The sequence below is a fragment of the Ruditapes philippinarum genome, unplaced genomic scaffold, assembly GCF_026571515.1.
Source record: "Ruditapes philippinarum isolate M1 unplaced genomic scaffold, ASM2657151v2 ctg227_1_1_1_1, whole genome shotgun sequence".
In the NCBI taxonomy this organism is placed as follows: domain Eukaryota; kingdom Metazoa; phylum Mollusca; class Bivalvia; order Venerida; family Veneridae; genus Ruditapes; species Ruditapes philippinarum.
The window spans coordinates 380001-407739 of NW_026863206.1; the positions used below are offsets into that span (position 1 = coordinate 380001).

General features: G+C 32.6%; 1 protein-coding gene across 5 annotated transcripts in view; it reads left to right on the forward strand.

Moving 5' to 3' along the window:
• LOC132721481 (thiosulfate transporter TsuA-like) overlaps window positions 1–27739 on the forward strand; it is a 70757-nt gene that overhangs the window by 37616 nt on the left and 5402 nt on the right. For 3 of the 5 annotated variants that reach the window (XM_060705792.1, XM_060705790.1, XM_060705791.1), the window contains exons 2-8: window positions 7912–8260; window positions 22320–22403; window positions 23554–23711; window positions 23939–23987; window positions 25719–25821; window positions 26559–26682; window positions 27486–27546. In XM_060705792.1, coding sequence (XP_060561775.1) covers window positions 7912–8260; window positions 22320–22403; window positions 23554–23711; window positions 23939–23987; window positions 25719–25821; window positions 26559–26682; window positions 27486–27546 — 928 coding nt within the window. Of the gene's footprint in view, window positions 1–1362; window positions 1474–7911; window positions 8261–19874; window positions 20175–22319; window positions 22404–23553; window positions 23712–23938; window positions 23988–25718; window positions 25822–26558; window positions 26683–27485; window positions 27547–27739 lie in introns of those variants that run through there. The other 2 variants (XM_060705793.1, XM_060705794.1) reach the window with 2 other exon arrangements.

Below are 27739 nucleotides of genomic sequence, written 5' to 3' on the forward strand. Positions count from 1 at the left end.
AACATTAAAGATATATAACTGCAAATCGGCTCTTACTCGGCAGTAATTAGTGAAGCCGCTATTTCATGAAGAAACCAGTGCTGATATTGAAAATTGTGATTGGCATATTTTAATTAGCCAGGTCAGGTGTTTCTAAAAAGGCTGATAACACTGGAATGACAGGAATGAATTGCATTAACAATCCTAGATATTGTTGAAAACTCATTGTTTTACATGCCAGATTAAGTAATTGGACCCCATCCTTGTTTGTACGTGACTGCTGGGGAAAAATAATGTTATGCTTAATTAAAGAGGTGACACTTTCTATATTTTTATCTGATATCGAGTTGTAAGAGCCGATTTGCAGTTATATGGGTAAGAGTTCGATAAGACTCCCTACGGTCGTCTTAATACGAACTCTTACCCATACAAAGAGAAAATGATCGGGAGGAATTTAAAGTGGTCGCATAAGACAAACGTCGCTTAATACACGTGGTCGCATGGGCAAGTTAGACTGTATATCATACTAAATACTTTACCAGAGTGATTACTTTTTTGTATTACAGACATTCCTGTGGCGATAGGATTCTTTGTTCTTTTTTTTTTACAAAAAATGCAACAATTAATATCATTTTTCAACCTGTTTATGTAATAAAGTGGCTACAAGATAAACAAGGAATATCAAACCTTCATTTTAAAGAGTTGGTGTAGAAATGTTTTAAAAGTCCGTAAATAATGCTTACTAGTCCCTTACAATTCTATTTTAAGAATGGCTATGTGCAATGTATATGTATAAATTGTATGCATTTACATTTTTTTTATTGATGTTATGATTTGTACAATGTTGAAACTTACATAAAAGATTAAACTTCCAATATAGACCAATGCACTTTAAATGTGTTTTTTGTTTTCGTTGGTGTCTGGAAAATACTAGTATCGACACAAAAAAAACTAAATCACAAAATTTACTACAGCCGTACTAATTACGAATAGACGCGGTTATTTAAAATGGCCAGTGTAAGTACTGTTTCGGAAACTGTAATCGGACAGAACACCAAACGTAATAGCACTTTTGAAAAATGAAAAATAAAAGCTGTTTTAGGACTTAATGGGCCTTTAAATTAAAGGCACATTTTCATTGGATGGATTGATATGGTACTCCACATTTTTATAATACCATATAAGATATCATAGTTTATTTTATGGTGTTTTATATACTTATAAACGGTGTAAAATTTCGCCAACGTCATGGATAGGGTACTCGTACATTGTTAAAGTTTTGATATAAAACTTATCCTAACACGGAATGCCGGGTAAACGGGATCAGTTTACTGGATTTTAAAGCTCTGAATCAAAATTTGGGCCACATATGGATGTAGTTTTACAGATAACAATTCAGTCTCTTTGTTTTTCACGATGCTTTCTGTAGAAGTGGATTAAGATTTTGTTTAAGTTTTTTGTTTTTCGTTGAATGAAATGGACATTTGGTGACACGTGAGTACAGTTACATAAACATTACCAAATATATGAAAAAAAATAAGCTTTAAATTCTAAGTTTTACGAAGAAACGTATAAATATAGATATTTAATACACTCAAGAACGCTGGTTTGATTAAAGCGAGAAATAACCATGTTTAATAGTTCCATCCGAAAAACTAGGGTAAAAGTGTATTGACAAGTTGTGCAGCATATCTGCGGATTTTATTCCTAAGAGAACATGAATTTTAATTATTTATGTTGTGAGCGGCAGTTAACTAGAAATGTGTTACAGTTTCTGCATTTTATTATTTTAAATCCCTCGTTTTCATGATCAATCGCAACGAAAGTAACTTGCGCCGTCCCGGAATCGAACCCGGTTCGTCCGATTCACAGTCTAACGCTCTAATCGGACGGCTTAAATCTCATTTTCAGTATGTTTAGTAAATATATATTTACATGTATATATATGTGCAAGTAAAATATATTTGTTAGCGCGTAGGACTTATACTCTAAGGAACTCAAAGTTCGTGGGTTCAAACCCGGTCAGGGACATGTCGTTTACTTTAGCAAGAAATCTTACACTCATTGCTCAGTACTGTTTGGTTCAAAGAACAGAGTTAGAGAGTACGTGTATGAGCTTAGATCTTCCTTCGCAATCTAGTTAAGATAAATTCTGAATAAACTGTAAAGAACAAGTAAAATAATAAAATTGATTATATATTTATAATATATGGCAATATTAATAAAGCTGCGAGTACGTCCATGAGCTTACAGCTTCATGAAATAAAATATGTAAAAATTGAAAAATACAAGAAACATTTGTAATATATCTATCATATAAGGCAATATTTATAAAACTGCAATGAAAATAATCATTATTAATTATTATTTAATTATTCATTGTTAATGATAATAATCGTTATGAATACTATTGATGAGTATGATGAAAATTATAATGATTATCATTTATGTATAATGATAGTAATATATGTTGATGATGATGAAAATTATGATGATGATGATGATGAAAATTATGATAATGATGAAAATGATGATGATGATGAAAATGATGATGATGATGAAAATTGTGATGATGATGATGATGATGATGATGGAGATGATGATGATGACGATGATGAAATTCAAGTGCACGCTACTAGATGAAGAAAAATGTTTCGATAAAATTAAACCTGAGTAAAATGTACTAATATTTTAGGAAAGTCATAAAGATTCAAAATTCTAGTAAAAATTTACTTGTTATGTGGGATTAATGACCGATTTTTTCAGTATTTATAACTATATTTCTACTGCGTTACTAACGCAGTAAGGGCTATTTTTTCATATTTTGTCCTCTTTTTTAGTAATTAAAGTTGGTTATAAGTGCCATTGATATTGTGTAAATTGCTTCCTTTTGGTAATTTCACTAAATAATACTTTAAAATACATTTTCAAAATTTTCATGAAAATTAGCATGAATCTGGAGGCGTGCCGTTTTAAAATATAAAAGAGAATCTAATTGAACTGTATTCAGGCCTTCCATTTTCGGTGTGATTTATGAGTCCTTCCGGGGAGGGAAATATTTCCTAACACATATATCATGATCTAAGTAATTAATTTAATTCGAAACCAAATGTCATCGACATTATAATTTCTCACTAGCGGAAATAAAAGTGAATTCCTATTATGAATATATGACCTCATTAACTTTGTTTGAAATCAGGTAATAAAAGGGAACGCAATGACTGTGCGAAAATAAAGAAACTCGCCCTTGCCTATCAAAATGTCAATATTTGAAGTTGACTATTAAGTGGAGATATTATTATCCAGCGAAAAGAGGTCACGACCGCATTGTTGTTTTATGTATATAAATAAATAAAAATAAATACCTGCTTCAAATGACAGGCGATAATAGTGGTTATGTATATACATACAGTGTGCCAAGAGTTGTCCGCTCTTGATTGATGTCATTTATATTGACACCGTATTCAAGTATACTAAGAGTTGTCCGCCCTTGATTGACCTAATATTGTGACAACTTTAAAGTATGCAAAGAGTTGTCTGCGCTTGATCGACCTTATATTGTGACACCTTTTAAGTACGCGCATGATCGACCTAATATTGTAACAACTTTTAAGTATGCAAAGAGTTGTCTGCGCTTGATCGACCTTATAATTAGTGAACACCATTTTAAGTAAGACAAGAGTTTGTAACGCCCAATTCGAATTGACCACTAAATATTGTGACACCTTAAATTATGAAGCCAAAAAGAAGTTGTCCGTTTATCATTGAGATAACATGAATTTCATGCATTATTAAGGAGCATTGGTAACTATAATTTTTTCATTTCATATAATGCAATTTTTTGGAAGACCATTACTTTCTTAAAAATACAATCAAGTAACTTTTTTTTTCAGCAGATTAAGTGTAAGCTATACGACTTTTTTTAAATTATCAACATAGATAAATGAACAAATAAAAGAAATTTTTTACTAAAGAGAAAAGTAAAAACATGAAATATAAAATTAATCATACAAACTACAGGGAACATAACATGTAAGATCTTGTATACACAAAGCCCCAGGCCAAAAAGGCGCCTTAAAATACTAGAGGGGTGCAAAACATCTAATTTGTTTTATTTCAAATATTATTTAAAGTGACTTTATGGCCAACACCAAAACTTAAAGGGTGAGTGCTCAGGTTAAATTAAAATAACTTAAAATTTTGTCAAATTTGAGAGTGTATCAATTATGATAAATTTACGTTACCTGAGTTGAACATTGACCTCACCCTAGACACCCGATGACCGCATTTAAAATATCATTATAAAGATCAGTATTGGTATCAAATTTACCAAATAGAGATTATAAAATCGGGTGAGAGAAATTTTTATTTTTTAAAATTTTTAAGGCAATTTTCACTTACAAAAAATAAAAAATGTCAATTATCAATTATTGTTCGATCGCCATTGAAATAATCTTTTGAAATATTCAACTAATTTTTCTCAGCTTGACATTGAAAAAATGAAATGAGCATAACTGCACTTTGAAGTTTAAAATGCTATATATCTACTGCAAAAATTATTGTTTTTCGAATAGATAAAAGAATACTTCTAAAATGTTTGTTTTAAGTTATTATGTAATAATAATAATAATAATAATAATAATAATAATAATAATAATAATAATAATAATAATAATGATAATATAAAATTGAATAAATTGATAAATTAATAAATTAATAAAAGAAAACAAATAAAATAATAATAATAATAATAATATTGATAAATTAAAAGATATTAAAAAAGTAAAAAAATAAAATAAAAATTAAATATATTTATAAACATTATTCTCAATTTTAAAAATATAAATACAGTAAATGATTGAAAAAAAAATACATTTATTCAAATGCGAAAGCAATATTTGATTTGTAAACCGCACCCAAAACTTTAGAACCGAAGTGTTCTGTATTCATTATTGGATACCTATTCAGCGCTGGGTTTGATTTTTTTCTTTTATATTTTTACATTCATTTCTTATGTAACACTTTTGTTATGACAAAGGAAGTAAAACGGGCCTGCATTTAAACCCCGTCTGATAAATAGATATATAAAAAGTCTACATAAAACAACTTGAACATTCCTTTCGGTGAAATGATTATAAATTGACATTCACATGATAATATGAAAAAATATATGCTGTCACTAGAAAAAGAGTAAGACTTTGTAGAATGCAGTTACGTTTTTACGTCACAGTTTTATAATTAAGGTGGTCTTTAAGTTTTATTTTTAAAACAATATCATATTGATTATCATATTGATAGCATGTGCATACTATGCCAGGACAATTCCCAAAGACGGTTTTGCATAGTTCGTAAAAATATGCAAGTTTAAGAATACTTTAACAAATAAAAAGCAATCAATCGCTCAATTAATATATCGGTCGGTCGGCTGCCCGCTCAATCGATCGATAGATCGATCAATCAATCAATCAATCAATCAATTATTCAATCAAGCAAACAATCAATCAATCAATCAAACAACTATTAAAACAAGCAATCAATCGTCGACCAATTGATCAATCAAATAATCAATCACTTATTGAATCAATCAATCAATCATTTAATAAATCAATCATTGAATCAATATTTCAATCAATCAATCAATCAATCAATCATTGAATCAATCAATCAATCAACCTCGAATAAAATAAGATGGTCGTGACGGGACTTTAAAACAACACGCTTAAAAGTGTCACCATTTCCTGTGTCAACTTAAGATACGTGAACGCTACTGCTCCATTTTTTTCCCTCGACTCGTGACGAGGTTGAAAAACCTACATATTGTAAATAAACCCCATTTTGCTTACACTGGTCGATACTTAAGTACCAGTTCACATGTTATCAATAAACTGTTCAAGATTTTGCATTGAACGTAACTGGTGTATACTATATGTGCGCGTGTTTCAGGAGTATTAACTTTTAATGGATAGCAAATTTAAGTGATTTTGTTTATTAAACCATTCATAAAGTAAGTAATTTTGACAAAGTTATGATTCTATGAATATAGATCAGTGTTAACTGTCAGATGCTAACGTGAAAGGTGAACGAGCAATATATTATTTACTGATTTACTTATTTTTGTATCATAAATGATTGTATGCATGTTTGTTTTGTTTGTCTCTGGTTTGGTTTGAGTATCAATTTTTATCTAACCTGGAGGTATATATTGTAATGAAAATTTGTATAATTCTTGGTTGCGTCATCATATACGTAAACTTTTCATAGTTTTGTTGTTGTTGTTGTTGTTGTACATGTGGTGGTGGTGGTGGTGGAATTCATATCCAATGTGTAATGGATAACTAACAAGTAACCGAGTGGTTAACTCGTCTGACCATTGATTTAAGGATTGCTGGCCGCGTGGGTTCGATATCTAAAAGGAGCACGACGTTGTTTCATTGAGCAAGGAACTTTACATTCACTGCTGAATGTTGGTTGGATGCAAGTCCAACTAATTGTACTGCGCGACGAAATATTGTGCTATTTTCGTGCCTGGGCAATATCTCGCCTCTAAAAGCGAGATTCTGACCCAGAACGAAAATATCTCAGAATCAAGCTTTGGCACGTCAATATATTTTGACTAGTTGGGTGCAGGAACGGAGTCGAGAGTGTGTATTATAAAACATTATTAGTATATCCCCTTGTAGTTGCATAGTTCCCTTTCTTCTTAAATGAAGCGGTAAATATCGGATATTTCCGGTAATTGCCCTTTTAAGGCATATTTAAAAAACTTATGTTTAAATCACTTTTGTCACGTGAGAGGGTGTTTTCCGCTGTGACGTCATTAAGTTAGGAAATACCAATATGGCGGCTTGAATAAAGGGATAATTATGGCTTGAAATCCTTATCAGTTAAATTTTACAATTTACCAGCTGAATAAAAGCAATTTTCTCATTGATTAATTTACTAATATTTACATTGTTTTTACCATTTCAATTTACTGTTTAACTATACGTGAGGCCCGTGGCCGAATGGTTTCAAACAAGTCACCGCTGTAGGTTAGAATCCCGGAAGGGACTTTGGATTCTTTTATGTGAGGAAGCTTTCGAGCAACACAGTGCATTGTTACATTACAGTTCATTCTCGCATTTCTGGTTAATTTTCATTCGACTGCTCTCTTAACTTTGATTGTGACGTTTTACGAAAATGCGTGTACAATCAATGCGACCTTGACCCTTGATATCATTGGCAATACACGTGTTCTTTATTATTATATTGTCTTGAGCACAGCCTTGACGTTTCCGATCTGTAAGAGATAGCAACGTATCATCTAAACAACTTTTTAAAGAACTAATCATTATCTGCAACAAGTATATGTACTGCAATCGGGAGATTTTAAAATCATTAAAATCTGTTGATAATGGATTGCAAGTGTTTATCTTAAGAGCAATCACACCCAAATTAGGTAATTCCGGGAAACGGTGCGGACTGACACGGAATTTATCGATGCGTTCGATTCGGCATCAATGCATCCTGTAAAAAGTTATGAATAAGTAATGAGTCTGCTGATACTGATCAGTTATTCATGAAAAACGCTTACTCAGCAGTTTAAACATTTTTCATTTGCTTTGACAGCGTTACGTTAGAATTGCTGTTTTTAATTATTATCTTTTTTTTAAAACTTGATATCCGTGATGCATAGCAAAATTCGATAGATTGGAAGCAGTTTAAACTAAAATTATTTATGATGAAAATCAAACCTCTGACGTTCATTATGAAACGTTTTGGACTGTAAATACAGGTTTTTATATCCAGTTCTTTTCTGTTTATAAACGTCATTTTGACTAATAAGTGCATCAAACAAAAAAAAAGACGTCAGTTGAAAGTAGAAATTTACATAATATAAAGAAAAATATAGCCGTATTAAATCAGTATTTGTTTCATTCTCTTTTCTTGCAGATGCACGTAAGGTCACGTGTTGCTAGAGACCCTTTACAAGCGTCTGAAGGTAACAGAGAGTTCAAGATGGCCGACACAACGATTTCTCCGAATGGAAATAAAGTGGCCGACGTGAGCATGTATAACGGCCACCCTTATGGAAAGGACACGATTATAACGACTAAAACTGGTGATCTGATGAAATCACCGTCGATATCTTCACAAGATAGTTGTACAAAATTGACACTTGATAAAACGGACGATGACATCACGTGTTGTGCACGTGACAGTGCTGCGTATTCTGTGCTTAAACTTGCCGTATGTTTCGTCTGCGGAATAATATTTGGAATGATGTTTACGTATAGTCGAGGTAGGTGAAAAGAACACTCTTCATTGGCTGGTATAAATTCGACAAATTTCGTCTTCTTCCGTGACTTAGCGCAATAAAAGATCTTGTCACCACATCTGCTAACAGACACGGAAAGAGCCGAAGATTGCCGAATTTATACGAGCAATAATTGATAAATTAGTATTACTTATACCTTTAGATATATATTTATGCTATATTTGGTGTTGAACATAAACTAAGGAAAGGATCATTTATGGCCAGGTGGTTCAGTATACTATCCTTAAATAACCTGCACTTCGTCAATGAAAGTTGGAACTTGGGTCGGCGGCGCCCGCTCGTTTGTAAAATAGTCTGATGATACGCAGACTTTGTCCTCTTTTCGAGAAGTAAAAAAATGGGAAATCGCCAAATGACCTTTGGAGTGTCAATGTGATTTAAAACGTAATCAATCAAGAATGGTCAAATATTGATAGCCTGATTAGGTCTAGACACTGTCGAAACACCTTCAATGACATTCCGGTCACTTGCTTTACAAAATAGGCGGGAAATGTAGAAAAATCAGGTCAATTTATCGTCTGCGTATGAGTACACTAACTTGATATGACAAAATCAGTAGTTCATCTTTTGATATGTCGAGTGTCATAATTGACATAAGCTTGTCAAGGTGACATTTCAATTGTCAAACTCATGATTAACTATATGATACACGTATGTCAGTTGAGGTTTGTACGAATGTTTGCATTCCCGAAATCGATCTCGATTCGGTATATTCCGTAATATTCCGGTCTTTTCTGTCTTACATCGGTAATTTCCGTCAAATTTCAAATTATGAAAGGAACGGAAAGTTCGGATTTATCTATTCGTTCACCTGTATTTTAATACCCTTCACAATTTCTTTGACACTCCAACGCGTCCATGATTTTTGGTCATGGTTATCACATGTTTTTCATATGAATAAAATCTCATATGTAAAATATATGTGAAATTTCATATGTTTTTCAGAAGATAATTTTTTGGATCATGATTATATTCTGCTGTTTTTCACTTTGACCAGTCTCGATTATATTCTACATGATTGAAAACAAATTCTTATAAAATGTTCTTGATACATGCATCTGCCCCACACTAGTAGGAATTAAGTGTAAAAGCACTTACGGAATTTGACATTTTGCTCTATGTTAAAGATTATAATAAAAAAGATAGATAAAATAAAATAAGATGAAATAAAATTGAATTAAATTAAATAAAAAAGAAAAACAATGAATAAAAATATATGCAAAAAATGAATAAAAATAAATAAATACGCGTCAAAAGTAAAGGAAAAAAATGAGAAAAAACTAAATAAACTATATTTGTTTATTTAGTAATCTCAGTCACTAGGCGGATGGGAAAAAAAGGTTTAATATATTTTTCAATAACCTAATCTTATATGACCTTGTAGCAGTCAATTATTGGCGATTTAAAAATTTACTGATAATGTTTCACCGTATTTTAAGTTCGTTTCACCAAAAAAAAAAGTTCAAAAAATAGTGTTTTGATGATTTTCTAGTGTATGAAAGCTATTGAGTTCTAAAAGTTCAACAAAAAGTATACGAGAATTGAGTAAAGAATAACGTGCATTACGTGAAATATGAAATACAGGATCGCAGTGAATGCCTTAAGATAAGAGCCAACCGACGAAAAATACAACGTAATCTATTTGAGATCAATTAAATTAAAAATTAAAAAAAAAGAAGTTTTGAAAGTTATTTTTCGATTTTATTCGTAGCGATTTCTTTTTTATCGAAGCCTATATTTTACCCGCGTGGGAATTCGGAACGTCTCTGGCAGAATCATATCAAAAGTCACTGACCTATATCCGCATGCATTCATATCGTCAATCAAGTGTCAGGCTTTGATGTGTGGGTGGTCGAAGGTTTGATTCGCCCACAGGTGATAATAAAAACATTTTAAAAAAATGGTACCGCTTAAATCCATGCTCTTCGTTTATATCAAGACAACAATTTTTGAAAAAAATAACAAAATAAAAACACTCACAAAACAACAAAAGAAAACAACACCAATGAAAAGGACTTTTATCATGTGCATCATGCCAACGGGGCAACACGTGTCTTCAGTTGTTACTTTAAACTGTTAAGCTCATTAAAAATGAATAATCATTAGGAAAACAACAACAACAACAACAAAAAAGACCAAAACCATCTATATGAAATTATGTTTATATATAACTACGTACAATATAAAGTAATTTAATAACACCAGTACATTGATTGAATGTTGTATATATCATTTAATGTTTAGGTTAAACGTCCGTTTGATATACAGTAGAATCCTTACTTAAGACCACCCCGGAATAAGGACCAGCCCTCTATTAAAATAACGGAATTTTATGTTCTTTATGTCAATAGTTACATGTACATAATCCAGCATTAAGACAACCCCGCTTATCCACTTTTAAGACCACCAGAATTAAGACCACTGATATTAAAGTCAACTCCCACCTAGATCATCAAAATTCAAATCAAATTCTTTATTTCTCTCAGTGCATCATACATGATACAAACATAAGGTATATAACAATTAACATTTGTAAAAAATATCAAAAATGTGTTGTTATTATCATGACAACTTATTTCATAGGGTGTCAAAAACTGTTATTACTGTGGATTCTACTATTACATGTGAACATATATACTTCAGAGTTAAAGGTATACTATCCCGTTCGGATGAGCAGTAATTAAATCACGAAAGCCTTATGCTTTGTTGATTTAATGACAAAGCATCTAAACAGTAAACTGTGAAAGTAATAAAATATATAGCAAGAAAAGTTAGCATTGAATTCATTTATCTTCTATAACATGCTTTAAATATACCAACTTACTGACAATAAATCATTCACGAACTACGTTAAGAGGAGACGAAATTTAATTAACGTCATTTTTGTCGTCATCACGTACATGACGTCAAACGGCGTATGCTGTCTCAAAATCGTTCAAAATTATATTCTATTTTTAACACACAAAAACTGTATTTAATCGTGCTAGAATTGATCGCTACGTAACGTAACAGTAGGTCTATCATCTACTCAATGAGAATAAGCGTTGCGTTGTGACGTCATATTGTGACGTCATCATTTTAAACGCAATAATTATTATTTACTGCGCCATGTGTTTTGTCCATTACATGAATCGGCAAGTTTCTCAAACGTATTTATGGCTTCTTTTATCTTTAATTTGCTTTTTCACTACCTTTTGTCTCCCATATTTAACTCTTTATAATAGAACATTTAACTGTGAAACGGGATACAGTTCTATTTCACGATACAGTCAGTTTATGTGAGGTCAGGTTTCAACATTTTTACATCAAAAGGAATTTATTATTTGTACCCTATCTCAATGATGCCGGCCGTATGTAAACATACCCGGGTCGACCCGGAGTAAAACATATCACTATGACGAAGCATCTTTTCCCTGTGGACTGGTTTACAGTGTTTGTTTAAGCAAGACTGGTATCTTGATAAGAGATAGGGGCTAAAGAGAGGAAAAAACATCAACATCCGATCAAGCTGATATTGTTTACACGATGCTGGTGAGTTTTCCGCATTTCTTTAGAAACCATAGATTATAATAACCGGTGAAAATTGGCGAGGATGGGGACTTCGGTGGGCAGGGGGGCGGGGGGGGGGGAGGGGGGTGGCTGAAGTTAAATAAATTCGTTGTGTTTGACTGCTTAACAACAGGGCTCTGAAGATAAATACGATGCACTTAAAACGTAAAGTCGTGCCTTTTTCAATATCAAGACAGTACAACAAGGACAGATGTCACGTACACTTTCTGGACCGGAAACGGATATTACGATTATCTAGGCATGCGCACTTTCAAATATACTGGTCATTTTTCCAAATTCAAATTCGCGCGGCAATGAGTTTGCAACTTTTATAAGAGAATCCACTCATCGGGGCACATTTGCTACTTGCCGTTGATTTATGTGTCGCAAACTGCACAAGGGGTGGAATAAATTACGTATAAATAGAAATACCGACTTTTGGAGCATCTTTTGACGAAAGAACTACCGCAGTTTGTGTCAGAAAAGTTCCCTGTTCTCACACGACGTTAAGATAGGTTTTCATCACTTGGAATACTATACAGTTGTTATTTAGCTATAAATGTCTCCTTATTGCCGTAAAACGGTTGTTTATTATGAATGTCGTGAAAACAAATATGGCTGACTTTGCAATGACTCAGCAATTTTGGTGGTTATAAACTTCTTTTTTATGTTTGATACATACATATATTTAAAGGTATCACTTAATCTAATTGACCAGCGATTTTGAAAGTCTGCAAATTAAGGTTTCAGTTTGCCACTATGATCCTCATAATTCTTCTAAAGAAACCATCGTTATACCGTGTGAAAGTCGGTGGCAGTGGTCAAAGTTCAACCTCCAAATATAACGCTTGGAACTATAACTATGTGTTGCTACGATTGTCTTTCTTTTTGTGTGGCTGTCCATATATTCATTTGTCATACAGAATTTTATTTCAATAAATAACTAGTGGCAGATGTCCATTTATGACATTATTAAAATACCTCCAGGTAAGAAAACTCCTATATATACATGAACTATATAGGTGTTAACCTCAGTTACTTTATCATTTGGTAACCGCTTGTACTTTATAACAATAGTTTTATAATAAATATTTACAAGTCCAACTGACCTAATAGTATTGAAGGTGTTTTGCTTTGCAACCTAGATATCGTGAGTTCGAGTCCAGTCGCGGCTGCAACCAACCATTCTTATATGACGTCACTATTGGTTAGCTCAAGGATACGGTCCCGACAGTGGTTCGAATAGACTACAAACAGCTGTTTTAATATGTAGCGCGTTTAAATTATTTACAACAGTTAAGCAACTTTACGCTCGTGCGCACGTGCTTCAAAGCAGCAGATCAGGATGGGCATAATTATGTAGAGATCAAATATCGTCCAATTATATAGATCAATAATCATTATAAATTATTGATGAAAAAATAATTAAATATCGTTGTTAATCAAATTGTAATTGCAGATTCTTTTTCAAATCTGACTTTAAAAGCATCTGAAATTAATTACAATGTAACAATATTATATTTGCAACCGTCACGGTTTATTTAATCCGATGCGATTAACCGAAAATAATAAAGGAAATAATACAATCCGTTTATACGGACTACTTTTTTTCGCCCCGTTAATCCGTATCTATTATTGTTTGACATTAATTGTTAATTAGTTCATGCCTTTGTAAGGCCATCTCTGTCCTTTGTCGTGTATATAATTGGCCTTTTGAAGGTGGAATTAATTATTAAGGTCGTTTAAATGGAACTGTTCAGATGGAACAAAAATATTTATGATGGATTATATTGGAAAAATAGAATATATATAAGCAGTGTTGTGCGCGAGAATTGCAGATATTATATTCTAACGGAAGCCTTCTTGTTTTCCGGGCAATAAATTCTGATATAGCATTGACGTGGGTGCTTTTGAATTCGAGTTGGTGTATAATTTATTGACTTGAATGGATCTGTTTTTTTTTTCAGTGTTAATTGTTTTGAATCAGCAAATATCTGTGCTCATGAAAAAAGGAATATAAATCAATTGGATTATTTGTAATTGATAAAACTGAAAGGAATTTATAGGCTCCCTTTTTACTTACTTAGGTTCATTTGTGTTCCTTTTGTTTCATTTTTTTCTTTTGTTCATTTAGCTTAAGGACGCAATTAGGCCTCCGATACGAATTAAATGTTCCTACTGCTCAGCGATTCAATAAAGGTTTTAGAGCGAATGTTAGATGCTTATCAACTGAAGAAAGTATCACGTAAAAAATAATCGTATAAAAAATCGTATAAAATAATCGTAATTTAAACAAAGTAAGCTACTATTTTGACTTTCATACAAAATATTTAATCACTTTATGTGTACAAATTGCTTAATCACATTAGTAAGATCTTCAATTCGATCGATGATGAAAACTAGGTTTTGCATTGAATGAAAAAATGAACGAACGAACGGACAAAAATGTGTTTGAACTAAACGCTCCTGACGTTTGTCGAGTTGATACTTAAAGTTACATAGTATAGATAATATGATGTAATGATATTGAATAAATGATAATGCTAATTATAGATAATTCAATATAATTAATTATACGTATTTCGTGTGATGATTTTTTTTTGTTTTTTTTTTTATTTATTGAAACTTGTATAATAAAGTATATAAATGTTCTCTTTTAAACTATTTAAACATTATGCATCGATGCATTTTCTGCTCGTTTTGTTAAATTTTATCAAACGAATTATTGGCTCGGTGTTACAGCAGACGACACAGGGCCCATAAATTATGATAAAAAGATCCACATATTTTCTCCCCCTTATCGGTTTGTATATTTAGGAATGTGATTGAAAAAGACAAACATAGAGCGATTGTCATTTTAGGATGTAACATACGCTTTCAATATTCTTAACAAATCCGTATGCGTGTATATGTTTGTGTGTGTTTTTTTAAAGTTAATAACTCTATTTTATTCTCTTTATTTCTTTGGAAAATCAGCAGTTTATTCATCGAGTGTGGCTCCACGATATAGAAACTGTTTGCTTTATGTGGACTAATAAGTGTTTTAAATTGTGTGGATTTTTTTTTTGTTTTATATTTTTTAGACAGTGCAATAGAGAGTTTGTAAAGATTTAATTTTGGATTTACTTAGGGGAATGGATGATAATGGTTGTTAGTAAACATTCCGTAACACGCATCTGTATCTGAGAAACGCTTTCTGTTTTTGCAATACATGTAAGCGTAGTAATTGTTTTCGCAAGTTGTACATGTGCTTTCAATACGAACTTATTTGACATTTACTCCTTCGGAATTTGTTTAGAAACCGCAAAAAATGTTTAAGGAATAGTACAAAAATAAACCTCCGGGTTATTATGATTAAAATAAAAACTCTCGTCCTAGATAAACGTTTAAAGTACATGTAATAACAATAAAAATATTCTGCTACTGTCCGAATTTACATTTATCGCGTTAAAGCTGCGAGCGTCCAGATTGCTTCAGAATCAATAAAAAAAAATATTTCGAAGTAAATGAAATGTGAAAATAGGAAAAACTATTTCGTATATGGTTAACTTTTCATATTTTGTCGCCATTTTGCTACCCCGTTTCTATACAATTTATTTCTCTACATTATTGTATATTTTTTGACACGGTTTTGGTAAATGAATTCGTTTCGAAGTGCCTTAGGCTTGCTCAAAATCGCTTTATTTGTTCACTTGTCAATACAGGTCAATAATATTTGGAAAGCAAAAAGAAACAACAACAACAACAACAAATATTGATCGATTTTCAACCCGAGGCATTCTTAGCGTTAAGGGAGAAAATTAAAGATATAAGTAAGCAGAGAAAACAACAACAATAACAACAGCAACAACAACAACAAAAAAAAACAGATTTTTTTTCACGTTACTGTCCAGAACTTAATCGAATTATTCAGTTTAATTTTTTTACAGGGCGTACATTGGTCTCTTTTCGCGGTAGATTATTTTGCGACATTAATTTTAAAGGTGGTTGCGAAATTTAACGGCACGTGCGACATCAAGTGACGTTTTGAGATATAAACATACACTCTCATGATTTTACCATCATTTTTATTCAAATAATATACCAGGTCTTTAATCGAATAAACCGTTCAAATTCAAAAAAATATCAAATATATTTCAAAATTATAAAATTGATATTTGAAATCAGTCTTCAATAGATAAAAACTTGTGTTACTTCCTTTCCGGACATTGTCTTAAAGTTTGATCAAAGATAGTATATGTTATGGAAAGCCGGGCATGTTTTCTTAAATAATGAAATTCGAGTTAATAATTGAATAAGGGTATGGAATGCCGGCATTGTCTTCTTTTTTGTATTAGAAAACGTATTTGCGTATCATTCGAAGGTTTGATATTATTTTGTTAAAAACATTTCTGTGTTTCCAGTCAGTATACAATACAAAGCGTATGTTGAATTGTGTAACCAATATACGTGTAGGTACTATATATAGATAGGGGTTAGAGTCGATGACTTCTAATCTAGTTACCTTTCTGGCGTGGGTTCGATCCCTGGGAGATGCTTTGGTAGTTTAGCGCGGAGGAAGGTAGTCTAGTACTGGTGCAACTCTCCAGGAACGATGGTTTGGAAACTACCCGCCTATATGACTGAAATACTGTTGGGAAAAGGCGTAAAAATGAAACGAACAAACAAAAAACACTTTACTTATTCTACATACATCAATCAGAGGAAGAAAAAAAACATATCACCGCAAAAATATTCCATTTTCATTGCAAATATTTATGTACGTGATTAACAAAAAGCATGATTTCAGAACATCTCTGTCCGGAAATACCTGTAGATACATACACAACGGGATTAATTGCTTATAAGTAACATGAAGATACCTGGAAATTATGATATTCGCTTGAATTCTTGACCTAATTTCTAACATATTTTTGTTTTAAAGTTATTGGAAATAAACATCTGAAAATTTTATACTCGCTCTATGGAATAACACACCTTTTTTGTGTGCCTGGATATATATTGTTTCTTTGGAGATTAATTGCGCTCGGATTACATTTTTTATATCATAAACTTAATAATTTATTCTCTTGGAGAGGGAAAGACTGTTACTTTTCTATGGTTTCTATAGCAACGGAGTTCTTATTGGTATTGTAAACGTGTTTTATTAGTCTATAAACATATAAATACTGACTAATTTATTTCTTGGGAACAATAAAGCGAAAAGGGCATTTATTTTTTTTTCCATTTTTATTACATTGTATATTTTAAGTTTTACTGGCATGATACGTTTTAGTTCAAGGAAGAGGTTTTTTTGCGGTGTATGATATTTGTGTATAAACTCAAGCTGTTCGTCTGAAATCATATTTGAAAGTTTGTTTTTGATATAAATCATCCAAAGAGTAAAAATCTGTTGGTTTATTTGATGTAAATCATGGCCCGCTATGATATTCGTATTATATATTTGGTATACGTGAGCCACTATAACATCAAAGCACCGACAATAAATTTAATCAGCTCTTCTTGCGCGTGTTCTCCACGATATTGTCAAAAAAATGACTTAAAGATTTAAAAGTTTTAATCATTTATTAAAGAAAAACATTATATTAGAAGCATATTTTAACATATTGTGAATACAAGTTCACCAAGGATGTAACAGTGGTAAAAACAACCCCGGGAAAGATTGGGGGGGATTCGGTGAGATTGGGGGGATTCGGTAAGATGGGGGGATTCGGTAAGATGGGGGGTTTGGGATTCGTGGTCTTACCTCCCCGTTTGTCCCCAACATTGTTTAGCCAATCCAATGCTTTTAATTTTAGACCAGAATAATGGAGGTTGTACAACTTTCAATGCGAGGGAATCCCTCCTGGGTATTTGATAATTTCCTTCCGTCTGCCTTAAGCGGTGAAGAGAGGGGAAGGGGGTTGCCTAAACTGGACATTTAGTTATTTCAAAAGTCAAAATACATGCCACCCACGATGCTAGGATGGTAATGGTGGTATATACGGATGGGGCGAGGCATAGCTTCAAAATACTGAAACATTTATTATACATGTACAAATGTCAGTGAATTCAAGTGATAGATTTTTGCTAGATTTTTATTTTGTCACACGGTCATCAACCGCATATTAGGATAATAAAAATGACAATGAGAGAAATAGTCCGGCAGGCTGAAATAAAAAAGTACATCACCTGTTTATATAAATCGAGAAAAAAAAAAGAATATCATGTATATTTTTTCGTTAAAAAATACTTTACCAAAAATTTCACCATTTAAAGCGTTAAATTAGCGGAATGAATAATAAACGCTTGGTGTCGTCTGCAAATCAATACACGCTTAGTCATGTAGATCGTTTAAAGGTATATTATATACATAGGCCGACGAAAGACCGTATCACGTTCGCATGATTTGACAATTTTTTTTTTTCATTTTTTTTTATTTTATCTTCACGCTCGGTTACACAAACAAAAAAATGAAAGTAGTAAATATTGTATTAGCATCATAATACAAATAATTGTTATTGTTCTTTTTTTCCTCTTCGTAATTTTTAGAAAAAAATGTAAAATATTTCGAGTTTTTAACAGTTTTTATTACAGGCTTAAATAGTCTTAAAAATGCTAATAATTTCTTTTTTCTAAAACGTTTTAACTTTATATTTCATGTTACAGTTTCCAAAATTTAATGTTAATCATTGGCCTTATAGCTAAGCCATTATTTGCATCCTTTTACGTTTAAAACCCTATCTTTTATGGCGGAATAATATTAATTTTGTTCCTGAACAAATCATTCTGTTTACGTACAATTGAATATACATGCGTGTCAAATAACAGAAACATTCTATGTTACAACTCCCTCGATAATCGATCATATAGGATTATTGAACCAATCTAATTGAACTGTTGATAAATTTTATATATAAAATTTTTTCATAAGATATAGCTTAGTTGAATGCGCCTTTAAGATAATACATGAGCCGCGTCCCGACAAAACCAACATAATGGGTTTGCGACCAGCATGGATCCAGACCAGCTTGCGCATCCGCGCAGTATGATCAGGATCCAAGTTTCTCTACTTGTAATAGAGTTGGTAAGCGAACAGCATGGATCCTGATCAGACTGCGCGGATGCACAGGCTGGTCTGGATCCATGCTGGTCGCAAACGCACTATGTTGGTTTTGTCGTGACACGGCTCATATACTTATAAGTGTCAATTTTAAATACGTACACTACCTTCGCCGATCAATACATGATCAGGACAGTAAGGTATTGGTAAATTAAATGGTTTGAAAAAAAATATACACTGATCGAAACATGTATATTTTTGTATGGAAGACAAACACAGTATAAATGTGCACCAAATATGTTTGATTATAAAGTGCAAGTATGTAGATTAAACACGTCTTAAGATTTTAGCGTTATATGATTTATTTACGATAAATCATTGATAAATTGAAATTAAATCGCCTTTTTACTACAAGATTAAATTAATCTATTCCCATCAAGATTTAACGCTGATTTTGTTACACCGTCATTAACCTTGGGAGAAAATGTAAACACGCCGGTTTTTGAATGACAATGCACTTTTTCTTCACATGCCGTCGTTGCAACACCGCGCTTAAGTCAACATGAAACGTTATCGTGCGAATCATTTAAAGCTAGATCTTTCATTCATATATTTTCAGTTGAATAAACTCGTTCGTTTTCTTGTTACACTTTTTGGTTTGTACTGCTGAAAGTGCCGGGGGTCTTTTCCGTACAATCTTCGTTTTGTTTAAACTCCGTCTCAACGTCACGTGCCGTGTAAATTCGTCCGCGTTAATGACGTCACAATGATATTAAAGAAACACTTTTACTACCGTGATAGCGTAATAAGTAATTTGATTTTTTATTGATGAACATGAATTTTAAAGTTTATATGCGGAAAAAATTTGCAGGAATAGCAAAAAATGTTACTATGTGATTTCGTTTACAGTTAATTGATGAGAATGAAAAGGGGAGTGTGTTACTTATATTAGATTTTAACAAAAGTTTTTAAAAAAAGTATATTTTGGAGAAAGGAAGCTTTCTTTACTGAAATTTTCATACATGGAACAGGAAATTCGAAAAAGGAATTCTAAAACTATGGAAGACAAGGAATTAAATAACTCGTGCTGCAAGTCAGATATGCACGAGAAAACCGTGCATCTTAATGATATTAAAATAATCAATGGACGAAAAGGATCATTAACTCCGGAAAAGGAACTAAATGGACATGCACGAGAAAATTCGTGCTGCCTTTGGGTTCCTTTCAAACTTAGCATTTCTTTGATTGTTGGAGTTGTATTTGGATTTTGTGTTCACAAAGGAAGAGGTAAGCAGCCAGAGACATTGTTTCTGTTAACATGATGCGCTTCCCCCTTTATTTGGTTTGCAGGTTGGACATATTTTCTTCCTGGCGGCGTACTTTAGGCCACTGGCTTCCAGTGCATGCATTTGCCTCCTCACCGCTGTGGGATCGAACCCCGCCAGAGATTTCGAATTATTTTATGTGAGAAAACAATTAACCTATATAGTATAGCTAACGAAATGTAAGTGGTTCTATTCAGACGCCCGCACTTAAATGAAATAATGCACGTGCCACGTGATTGTCACGTGAGTGTCACGTGAAGTATTGCTCCCTCAGTGTAGTTAGTAACATATTTATTGCAAAATTGATAATAAGGCCACCGGCCGCATCACTTGACGTCCTCCGATTAAAATATTTGGCCTAATATTTAATACAGAACAATAAATTATCTTTATTAATACCAATTTGATTGTTAGTATGCCTACACAATTTTTATTTCTTGTCCATCATTTTAATATAAAATCTCAAATTTTCTCATTAGACCATGCTTTACAAATTACTCCAGTTTTAATATTTTCATGTGTAACAATCGGCGTAAAAACCTACTAACCAAACAATCAAACTGACAAACTTTTCATTTGAAAAAAAAAGAAGAAATCTTTATTTAATGGACACTTATATTTTAATAAATAACAGTAAAATAGTCTTAGCCTTTTTAGGTATCTGTTGCTTTATTGGTCTCTTTGTGTCAAACGGACACTGTGATGGTCATTCAGTACGGGTAAAGGAATACTTCGAGTAAAGGAATACTTCGGTTGCCCCCAGCCCCATCCACGCATTATTTCAGACACAAGTCGGCATTTGAGCCGAATAATTGTAAAGTGAAAAAGCTTGTAATATATCCTCGCATACTATAAATTAATTTCATGTCGCTGTCGGGGATTCGAACCCACGAAATATGTCTGCCTTTATTTTATTCATTACTGTACAATTTTTTTTCCTTGTGTAGCTTTACTAGTCCAAAGATGTATTATAATCCCACGTCTGTCTGATAGATTTTTATTATTTAAATTTGAATTAAATCTAGATTAGTTCTCACCATCATTGCGGTTGAAATATAATCAAAGCTATTATAACAAAATGAAATTATTACGATGACACCGGTTAATATCTCTCTAAAACCATATAGGTATGATTAATACGTGTTTTTTCCATATCTTATAAATTTTCTTATAATGAATTTGACACGAAAGACTGATATTTAATATAGCGTACATAATATACCGACATTGTAACTAGATATACGCCGCTTTCAATAGAAAAGACGACGTGAGAACTTTATATCCACTGCGCATGCGTAATGAGAAATTAAGTAAATGGTGTAATTTACGCATGAAATTATGAATGAGTCCTGAAATTACTACACACAAAACTGATCTACGCGAATGACTCTGCAATTTAGATACCGATCAAGTGACGATGTATGTTTAAAGTGTGAAAAAAGTAAGGTTAAGCAAATCATAAACGCATCGGAGGATGGAAAAAGGGTTAATAAATGTAAAAGTAAGCGGTGAATAGTATTTTAAATTATGCTTTGATCTTACTTCATGCACCGAAAACTCTTAATAATATGTAAATAAGTGATTATACATTCCTTTTTAATAATAATAAAGAATCATAAGGCTATCGTTAATGCCTGTACAAATTTGTAATGTTAAGTATATATTTTTGTTAGGTAGAGCGTGCGCTCCATGGGTCCCCGACAGCAAACCACCAGGGATCGCGGGTTCGACTTCCAGACTCGCAATTTAAGTAAGCTTACTATAATGAGCTTCCGATAAACCGAGGATCTTGAAAGTTGCACGTCTAACATCCAAAAATAAAATGACAAAGTAATTTGTGTCTTCTTGAACGAATTGCACGTTAGTGCTGCCGTCGGCAACAAAAACGCACGTGCAATTTAGTCTTAATGCGCATGTGCAAACTTTCCTCCACAAACACACAGTAAAAAACATAGAAAAACACAATACACGTGCACGCCAGTTACATTATATCATGACACGTGCATCAAACTACATCACGTTTGTTAGAACTAAAATATTACTGCACACGTGCGCGCTCAATTATGTCACGCATCGCTTGATTACGTCATTTATTTTATTTTTTCAGTGTTCGAACCGAAGACAATACGGTCACAGATGGTGTTTGAAAACTTTATTATGTTGAAGATGTTTCTGTCCGCTGTCTGTGCTGGTAAGTAGAGTGCATTTATATTAAAGACCCATCACGACCTACCAAACTTTAACAAAGCAGACTTTTTATAACGGGTATAAGTAGATGATGCCAGTTGAGTATTAACGGCAACATATATGACAAAGAGAGTCCGACTATAATGGAAAGAAGCATGCTTTCCTGCAACTTGTATCACATGTTTAACTGTTAACGGGAAAATCCCGAAAACTATTTATGAACAAAACAATTATATATACACTAAGCTGAAGAACGATTTTTATAATGACGGTATGAATAAGATTAATTTAAAACTGGCTATATCTGGAATAAGGTTAAAGAACTTTTACGAAATACCTTACGAATGTGAATGACATTTAATGATATTTAATACATCAATTGTCAACAACGGGGGATTAAAAACTACTTTAACATTTTGGGTAATCAACTTATACTGATAAAAGATTTAACACTTATTGGAAGTATCAATACGCGTAACGTAATAAAAATTAATGATATTATACATTTTAGAAGACGATTATTTAGGTTTTTCCTTTTTTTGGCCTTTGTTCGACCGATGGCAGTTTGTTTTCACCATGACTTCCGGTAAATGTACCGGCTATTTGCCATCCTGTTCCCAGTACTTGTCGGACAAGTACCAAACAACGGTTGAGTCTACTTTAGAAATACGGTCAATTATGTTCTGTTAAGAAATTTATTGTTTTTGTTTTCTTGTTGTTTTTTTATACATTTCTCGTTAGATCAAGAATTCGCACAGTACGCCCGTCCTTGAGTAACAACAAATTTTGTCAATCATTCGCTTTTTTTTTAAAAAATTAAATAAATGAATGAATGAATAAATAAATAAATAAATAAATAAATAAATAAATAAATAAATAAATAAATAAATAAATATAAATAAATAAATAAATAAATAAATGTTACGGAAAGTTACAAATCTTACTGAATTTACACGAGATATTTGGAAGTCATTTCAGAAAACGCCTCGCCGATTACCATTCCTTTTCCGTACTTTGACGGAAAGGGACCAAGACGTTGCGATTGCGAAATAAATACATATGTTTTTAGTGGTAGAAATGTCGCTATCTATAGCATTTATATATGATAAATGATGCACGGTTTTCACGTTATTGGTTGTTTTATTTTTTTCTAGGTCAGATTGTGTTTTGCTTTTTGTCGGTTTTACCTGCTACAAAGAAATTATTTAAAGAAGCAATTGAAGAATATGTCACGTGTTTTAGTTCAAAGGGCATTCTTACCAGCGGTGTTGGGGCATTCATTCTGGGTTGTGGAATGACACTGTCAGGGGCCGTAAGTCGTGTATTGAATAATTGTAGTTAAGCTATGGTTAAGAAGCTAACGAATCTATAGTGGTATATATGCTTATGTTGAATTAATAGTCGTATATACAAATGTATATTAAATTCAATAAACAATTATAATAAGTTGTACATCAATATTTCTCAATATTTTATTCATAAGTATATATTAAATGATTTTTGGAATGAATCAAGCAACATTCTTTTAACCTTTTTCAGTGTCCCGGAATGGTCCTCGCTCAAGTAGGCTCCTGGGTGCCAAACTCAAGTAAGTCATTTTCTTTATTAGCTTTCCCACATATACAAATAAAGTATGTTATTAGCTGGTCAATTGTCGAATCTGTTCCCTGAAACAACTAGTACTGAGCCATGAGTCTAAAGTTTCTTGCTCAAGGAAACAACGGTATGCCCCTGACGAGATTTGAACCCACGCCACGCAGGTAGCGATCCTTAGACCACTGCTCTGACTCGTAAACCACTCGGCCACGACGTCACTTAATGTAGAATTTTACAGGTCAAAAAGAGTATGCTTTTATGAGGCGAGAGGTTTTAATCAAATAACCCATTATATTTAAAGCTGCACGTCTTTAGATGAGCCAAAATATCTGAAGAAAATCAATATTGAGAAAAATGTACTAAAGTTTTAAGAAAGGTAAAAGCATTAAAGATACAAGTTATATTTTTCATGTTATGTGCGGTTTAAGACTGACTTTGCAGTATTTTATCACCATATTTCTATGGCGTTACTAACGCAGTAAGGCTATTTTTGCATGTTAACGATTTTTGGTAATTTTCTTGATTGTAAGTGCCGATTGCAATATGTTAATTACTTTATTTGTTCACCTTACAATATTTTACTTTTAAATACATTTTCCAAACTTTTCATGAAAATTAACATAAAATTGGAGGCGTGCTGCATTAAGGCTATATAATAACCCGTCTGTATAATGAAGTCTTAATATTACACAAATATTTTCTTTGTTTGAAATAATAACAAGTTCCCGATATTTTCAGTAACCATATACATGTCTATGAGAAACTGTCGACTTGACAAACGTGCGAAATCCTTATTACGTCATTTATGTATTGATACGTCAGCGTTGCACTGTGTCATCTTTTTTTACTTTTTTTAAGATATATAAAAATACGGTTGCCCAATATATAGACAATAATAAAAATGTTCGGTATGCTAATTCCTTATTGAATGACGTCATTTACGTATTGATACGTTAGCGTCGCTCTGTGACATATCTTTTACTTCATTTAAACATATACTATGCTCAAATTTGATATTATAAATATTGATAATTTCTACTGTTACAGCCTGTTTGTAAATATAATATAAACATGGTTTGACTACACACAAAGAAGATATGTTATGTTTAAAAATCTACACACTATAGGTGGTCGCATTATGCATATATAGTGTCAGGCAGTTTTTTAAGAAAGGACCAACTTTACTTGTCCCGTAATAGACAACGCATCTTTCCATACATAGTTTATTCCTTCTTTTATTCATATTTACCATATTCAAGAATTTCATAGATTTCAATAAATTTCTGTGGTTAAGATATTTTATTCAATATCTTTAATCGCACCAGTATCATTTGCTCTGATATATAGTTCTTCAGTGTGTCAATTGTCGGTGTGGATACATTGTGTTTGATGTTTATGGATAGATTGAGGTGAAAACAAGTTTGATTTTGCTTGTCATGCATTATTAAATCATCTACTGATCCGAGACATATGACTATAGTTTAAGTACAAGTAAACTTCAGATTAAAAACCTCTTTAACAAATTTAAACATATTTCTTTAAAAGGTTTAAAGGTGTAACTTTAGAACAGGGCATGCAAAATTTCCGAAATTGAAGTTTTAACACCGTTAATAAAGGGACTCCACTACTGAGTTTTTTTACATCTCTAGAAAATTATTTATTTATTGTTTCTAGAGTGATTTCTATATTCTTAATGATAAACCATTATTTTTATGTTTTTCAGTATTCACATTACTGGGCTGTTTAGTCGGCGCATTGTCATACGGGCTTCTGGCACCGGCCATAGAGAGCAAGACGAAGCCAAAGAAAAAATTAAAATATCAAACGTAAGTTTTATTTTGTTCTGAGTTAAAATTTATTTACATCTGTGGATTAATAGATGCCTGTAAGTATATGAGTCACGTGATCTTGTGTTACCCCGCAATCGGAACATCCTCGGCTATCTTTCATATTATCCTTATCCGAAGCATGACGGAAGGGGCCGAAAAGTTGCGAATGAAAAATCGGTACTGGACTTGTTTGCGAAAAAAAACAACAGCAACAAAAACAGATAAACAAACTAATGCGAGCGATATAGAAATTGGCATGTGTCTTATATCGGACCGATATAGAACGATTCCTTAAAACATTCAAAACATTTTTTTTCAAGATAGTCAATCATTGTAAAACGTCTTTTTGTTGTTTTTGAAAAAACGTTTTCTTTTTGTTTTTTTCCTATGCATTATCTACCTATTTACATGTAATCAATGGTACATTTTACATATACATGTACTTGTATTTTCAAAATTCTGTCCACCCTTTCCGCGCAAATTTTTTTTAATGGACATGTCTATCTTTCATTCTAGACTAAACCATTGCTCATTTTTAGGGAAATTTTGACTGTGGTATATTTTAAATATCGATTTGGTCCCCGATCGGTTAGCGTTTTGTCAATTTATGTCACTATTCTAATAATCATGTTTTTTGAAGAGATTTTTGTTGTTGTCGGCATTTCATAATGCCAATGAACAGTCGCTTTTCGTTATTACATTTACTGAATATCTAAAATATTTTTTTTTTCAAGGTTACACCAGACGTTGAACTGGCCATACATTGCCATAGCTTTGCCAATGAGCGTGATGCTTTTCATAGTAGTCTTTGTATTGGAATATTTCTGGGACTACGAAAAAGATATCAAACAAATTGGTGTAAGTATGAGGGAGGAGTGGGCGTGGGGAGGAGTGGGCATGGGGGAGGAGTGGGCGTGGAGAGGAGTGGGCGTGGGGGAGGAGTGGGCGTGGGAGAGGAGTGGGCGTGGGGGAGGAGTGGGCGTGGGGAGGAGTGGGCGTGGGAGAGGAGTGGGCGTGGGAGAGGAGTGGGCGTGGGGGAGGAGTGGGCGTGGGGGAGGAGTGGGCGTGGGAGGCGGGTATTCTATTGTCAGGTTGATAGATTTGAAAAATTCAAAATTATGCCCTTATATTTATGCCAGTTTTAAATAAGTAATATTGAATACCATTGTATGCCCCAATATGTACGCCAATTTTTAATTAATTATATTGAATACCATTTTCATGCCCCTATACTTATGCCAATTTTAATTAAAAACATATTGAGTACCTTTTTAGCCCCAATATGTATGCCAATTTTAAATTAATATTATTGAATACCATTTGTATGCTTGCATATTTATGCCAAATTTAAATAAATAATATTTAGTACTAACGCCAATTTTAATTGAAATAAATTGCATACCATTTTTTTGGCCTTATACTATTAAATACATTTTTTATGTCCCTATACTTAGGAAGGAAGAGGGTAGCAAAAAGATTTGCTTTTGTCCGTTTGTCTGTTCGTCCGTCCATTCTGATGTCACGTCTTCCTGCTGCCTGTCTGTAGACAGACAAATATTTTTGGAAGAGATAAATACGCATGCGCAGAAAACAAATATTGTATTTGTTCGGAATAAATAAAATTTACAGAAATGAAAACAAGATACCATTTTGTATTTCAGAGGACCCCACCGCCTTATGATAATATTTTCACAGCCAGTGCTTGGAGACCGTCCATTGCAGGTATTTTCCTTGGATATTTTTTTTTAACAAATTAAAAGAATTTGCTATGAAAAAAAAATGCTAGCTTTATGACTGTATTCAACGTATAATGTAAAACGAAACCTGTACCTTTTGAAAATGGGCGAAAATTAAATTTGATTTCCTTTTTTCCGGTCTCGTATGAAAATATAGCAACAAAAAAAAAGAAGAAAAA